At 42.1% G+C, this 5,381-nt stretch overlaps 1 protein-coding gene across 1 annotated transcript; it reads left to right on the forward strand.

The window, feature by feature from the left end:
- The first annotated feature begins 862 nt into the window (after positions 1 to 862).
- Positions 863 to 3,232, forward strand: LOC130222656 (uncharacterized). The gene is made up of 3 exons (XM_056455184.1): positions 863 to 876; positions 950 to 2,123; positions 2,169 to 3,232. Exons 1-3 carry the CDS (start codon positions 863 to 865, stop codon positions 3,165 to 3,167), a joined length of 2,187 nt encoding a protein of 728 aa, XP_056311159.1. The 3' UTR covers positions 3,168 to 3,232.
- The last annotated feature ends 2,149 nt before the right edge of the window (positions 3,233 to 5,381 follow it).

Below are 5,381 nucleotides of genomic sequence, written 5' to 3' on the forward strand. Positions count from 1 at the left end.
CGCTCGCTTTTTTAAATGTCTAATCATCTTGTTTAATCCCGCCCCTTTTCGCAGCGCCGCAAGACAGAATTTCGCACACACAAAGCCCAGTGTGACCGTAGCTTTAAGCTTCGGTCACACTTGACTTTTCCTCCCATAGACTTCCATTCAAACGCACGCGAATGCGTCAGACCAGAAACGCAGGGTCATGCGATAAGTTTCGCATGTTGCTGCAGTGCAAAGTTCAAGCTTGGTGAACTCTGACCTGCGAAATCACATCGCTTGACTGCGTGAGACCAATCGAGGATCAAAACACAACCCCTCTGGGCAGAAATTTAAAACATGGAGCAATCGCTAGCTTTTTTAATGTCTAAAAAGCTTGGTTAATTCCGCCCCTTCGCAATTCGCAGCGCCGTACGACAGAATTTCGCACACACAAAGCTCAGTGTGACCGTAGCTTTAACTGGCCAACCTGACATGCAGTTAATCAGGAAAATAATCTCAGTAAATTAGTTAATAAGCAACTTTTATTTATATAAAAACGTGTACTTTTGATGAACACAACACAAATCATTCTATTTCACCATCACTATACTTTTAACAGCACATTTGTTTGGAAAAATGTATCAGGTTTTCTATTTTGTTTGAGTCACCTGACATACCGTGAACATAATGTGTAACACCTGACAATAGACAGCTGAAACTAATAATGATCCATTAGTGACTCCTGAAACAACTGATCACTAGTTGCAGACACTATAGAAAGAGCAGAGCAGAAGCAGCTCCACATGGTGTGTTGAAAGCTTTTCTTTTTATTTTGTCTTTAATTTGGTGACAGTAGTGGATGGTTGGTTTGACTTGACTTACTATGGGTGCAGCAACAATGTGGATTTTAAGGTATGTTGTTTTAAGATAGGTTTGTTTTTGATTGTAGTGTAACATTTATTAAATGGCTGTTGTTCTTTTGCAGTTATTGCTTTGCAGTACTTTTAGCCCTTGGTGCATGTGCTCCTGGACCTAATAATCCCAGCAAGAGATCGATTTACAATGCTGCAGTTAAAGGGGGCTATGATGCGGGAAGCTACAGTTCTCAGACTGGCTCTTCAGGCGTTCTCATGACCGTTGAAAAAACAGGCTTTGATTCTTCCACAAGTGAACTTCAGGGATCTGGTGTTGATTCTACTGGAAGTGGTAGTCTTGTTTATGGTACTGTGGGAAATGCAGTGAGTGTTGGCGTGTCTGGGAATGATGTAGGTTCGTCAACAAATGTCCAAGGATCTGAAGTCATCAGTTCTTCTGTCTTGATGCCATTGCAGCAGAGCAGTTACTCCGTTCCTAAGCCAGTGCTGCTAACTGCCCAAGTGCAGACTGTCCCCTATTCCAACAGTCAGCAACCAGCAAGTTCTGGAACCGTGGCTCTGTCTAGCCCTCTGCAGTTGTCCCTGTCCAGTGGCCAACAACTACCACAGTCTAGTTCCCAGTCTGCAGAGCATGCTGGTAGAAGACCCCATAAGTCTCTGAGAGGTAAACCCCACCTATCTGGTCCTAATATTGTTTTTGGTTCCAGACCAGTTCAAAATCCAGCATTCAACACTTTGAAGCCTCTTAAACAGGAAAAGCCTGCATCACATCCAAGCTTACAAATATTACAATATGGCAGTGTGCCAAGCAACCTTGCTGTGGCTAACTATGAACTTGTCAGCCAGACTGTAAATCAACCAAGTGGTGTGCAGCCTCCGCATGTCGACATCTCTGTGGTCCGGCCCAGCAATCAACTTATTCAACAGGCAGTGGACACCTCTGTGGCCCAGGCCTCCAGCCAGCAGCTAGTTCAGACAAGCCAATCTATTTCCCAGTCAGATGACCAACAACCACTACATGGTAGTTTTGTCTTTACGGCTCAGCCCAGTGGCCTGACTCCTCTCAAGCCCCAAAAAGGCAGACCTCATTTTGTGTCCCAGCTTCCATCCAGTACAAGTACTCTCACTATACCGAGTTCTAGTCTTGTAGTGCAGTCCACTAGCCAAATACCAGTACAAACAAACTACCAGTCTGGGCCCCAACCTGCTCCACAACTGCCAGTACAATCAAGCTACCAATCAGAGGCCCAGTCTGCTTTCCAAAGGCCAGGACAAACCAGCTACCTGTCTGTGCCCCAAATTGTTGTCCAACCAGCACAAATCAGCTACCAGTCTGTAGCCCAACCGACTGTTCAACAAGCAGAAGCCAGCTATCAATCGGTGTCTCTTTCCAATGGTAAGCAACTGGTGCAGGTCGGATCCCAATCAGAGGCCCAGCCAGGACCTATCAGCTACCAGTTTGTGGCCGAGCCCGGTCTCCAACAGCCAGCACACGTCAGCTTATCTGTAACCCAACCGATCAGCCAGAAAGCAGGACTATCCACCTATGAGTATGTTGTCGAGCAAAGTGGGCAACCCCTTATCAAGCCAGTGCAGTCTCATGGGGTTCACCAGATCGGCTCCAAGCTTTATTCATGCCAAGAGGTACCTCGACACGGTTACCAGAGGAGGTTTCGGTCTCCACTTAGAACCAGTCTTCCAGCCCTAACTCTGTACACCAAACCTGTTGTACAGTTCAGCCACCAGGCACCTGTGAAGCCCAACCATCCCAGACCCCTCACATCAACTCTCCAATCCATTTTAACACCAGCTCAAGTGCTATCTGTCCAGCAGTCTCCATCTCGGCCAAGCTACCCTCCCCAAGCTTTGCTAGTGGAACCCATGTACCAGCCCCTGGCACAGTCAAGTTCAGAGACCGTCTCTCTTGCTGAGTACCAGATTTCTCCTGTTCCAGGGCAGTTTGTTTCCCAGCCTCAAATGCTGCCCATTAGTCAGTCTCTCACTCAGTCCAGCTCTTCCTCTGGTGTGCCAGTGCAGTCCAGCTACCAGCCTCTGGTACTAACAAGTTATGAGACTGTCTTGCAGCCTGGATTTCAGACCTCTTCAGTGCTTGTGCCATCAAGTTACCAGTCAACAAGTTCCCAAGCATTGAGCAGTCCGGTAGTGTCAAACCATGAGTCTGTGTTTCAGTCAGTTCAACCTGAACTTGTATCTCCACTACAGGTGGATTATCAGTCTGTCACGGGTCAAAATGCTCCTGGACCTGCTCAAAATAGTAGGCCTTCATCCCAGAAGTTGTTCAGGCTGTTGCAGCAAGTGAAGTCCTAGATACTTGTGTTCTGGTTCTTGAGTTGCTTGCTTTCTGATGTCAATAAAATATGATTTAAATTGTCTTTTTGTGTGTGGACCTCAGTTTTATAACTTGCCTTTTTATTGACCGTTGCATCTCCAATATTTACGTTATCTTTGTTGTCATCAGTGTCCATTTTAAAATGGCTTACAATAGTCTTTCAGAGACTCCATGCAGTAACACGTCTGCTGATCTAATATAAAGTTTTAGTTTGCCAAGTACAACTGATCTGCAACCAGATATACAATGTGGACTTGATGATCTGATTATATAGTTTTGCTTTTTTTTTTTTTTTTTTTTAAGTAAACTTGTCTGCAGTGATTGTACTGTCCACAAGTTTATTACGTTAAAGTAAAATATTGAGAGCATTGTCAGTATCTCTCAATGTCAAAGTGTAACTGAAACATTATTTAGGTTGGTAAGTTTATTTTTATCTGCATTTGCAATTTATAGTTGTGTAGTCTGGGCCACATCCATGTACACTCTGTATGCCTACTTTTTTTCCATGAACTGTTTGGGTATTACAACTTCTGAGGATCAATAATAGCATATGCTCGTTTTGCTGACAAGACTTCTCAAATTTGTGTATTGTTTCGCTGAAACATTCAGGTAAAATTATATAACAGCATGGACGTCACTTTAGTCCCCTAAAACTCTTGTGATTATTCATGAACTCTATAAAACTAAATTATCGTCTCCGATATGAAAACAGCTGCAGACTTCTGCTCTGTTTTCAACTCGTTTTTCATTTAATCAGCAAACCACAGCTTTGCAGAGCGACAGCAAAAGGTGTGTGTTTATGGATAGCTTTTTATATCTGCAGTTCTTTGCTATAGAAACACTTGTATTACTTGTACCTCAATCAGGGGCGCCGCTATGTGGACGAAGTTAGGACGATTCTAAGGCCCCACGCACTTTAGGGGCCCCAGGAGTTGCTACTCCCCGTGCCTGTCTTTACTTTGGAGGGCCCGAACTGACCAGTGGTGCCCCTGACTTCAACGTAGTGGAGGAGCAATCGGGTTTCAATTAATATTCAGTTATCCATATGAGCAAAATTACATAAAATTAGCAGTAAACGGTTTGTTAGATATGACACGCAATAACTTTCCACATTTGTTGTGAGCTGACACGTTCAAGAGTATTCATCATGTATTTCAATGCATATCAATGTATTCAGTTCTACATTTAGAGAAGATTTTCTTTATTATAGTAGCCTAGCCCTACTCAAGTTTTTTTAATCGACGTAAAGAATAACTGCATAAATTATTATCCTTTATTTATTTATTATCATTATTTTTTTTAAGTCAAATATTGTGCATGTACGCGTTTGTATCTAAAAAGTTCATATCAATAAAACTTCTCTTTAAACCACCAGGTGGCAGTCTTTGTACTTTATTTCAGATTGCAGATAGCATAAGTTTGATTAATATATATTTTTAACTTTATATATAAAAAACATTTACTATTTTCCCAAGTGTATATAACTACTGTAGGAAAATATCAGCATTTGGTACATACTTTGGTACCTGTTTATATGAAATAAGCCTGCTCCCTAGTAGGTTTGAGCTACCAGAACGTTTGCTATGACAACAAATCTCAGAGGATTTTTGAAGAACTAAACGATCCTGGATCATGTCAAATCGTCAATATCCAAATCCAGCTAACTGAATAATCCACGTACGAAGAACGGACCCCACGACTCTGGATTCCCTGTATACATCTGTTTACCTCTGTGTTGACCATCGCTTGCCTGACCATCCTGCTAATAAAACCTGCATTTGGATCCGCACTCCTTTCCACCCTCACTTCACATTACAATATCAGACATCAGAGTGAAACATCGTGTGTTGTATCTTATTAAAAATGATTTCCTATTATGACATATTATGATAGCGAAATATGTACATTAACCTGTACATTTTTATATGTTCATATTTACGCCATTTGAATTTAAAAAGTGCCAGTTTTATTAATTTAATACATGGTAAAAATGTACTAGAGTACAGAAAGTGATTTGTACTACAGTAAACAGCTGTGTTGAGCCTTCTTGGCTCATTCAGAACTCAAATGTCTATGCCTGTCTATGTGCTGGAATACTGCTAGTTTAGTTTACAGCCATATTAGTCAAACATTGTATTAATTTAAAATTCTTACTAAAGGAGCTGAGCCTCCCTGAAATGAACATCCTAAAA

Source organism: Danio aesculapii, chromosome 4 (genome assembly GCF_903798145.1).
Source record: "Danio aesculapii chromosome 4, fDanAes4.1, whole genome shotgun sequence".
Classification (NCBI taxonomy): Eukaryota; Metazoa; Chordata; class Actinopteri; order Cypriniformes; family Danionidae; genus Danio; species Danio aesculapii.

Bases quoted from the DNA above. Each gene is read 5' to 3' on its own strand.
- LOC130222656 (XM_056455184.1), top strand. The intron at 2,124-2,168 runs CTGTCTGTGCCC...CAAATCAGCTAC, and splicing joins GGCCAGGACAAACCAGCTAC to CAGTCTGTAGCCCAACCGAC.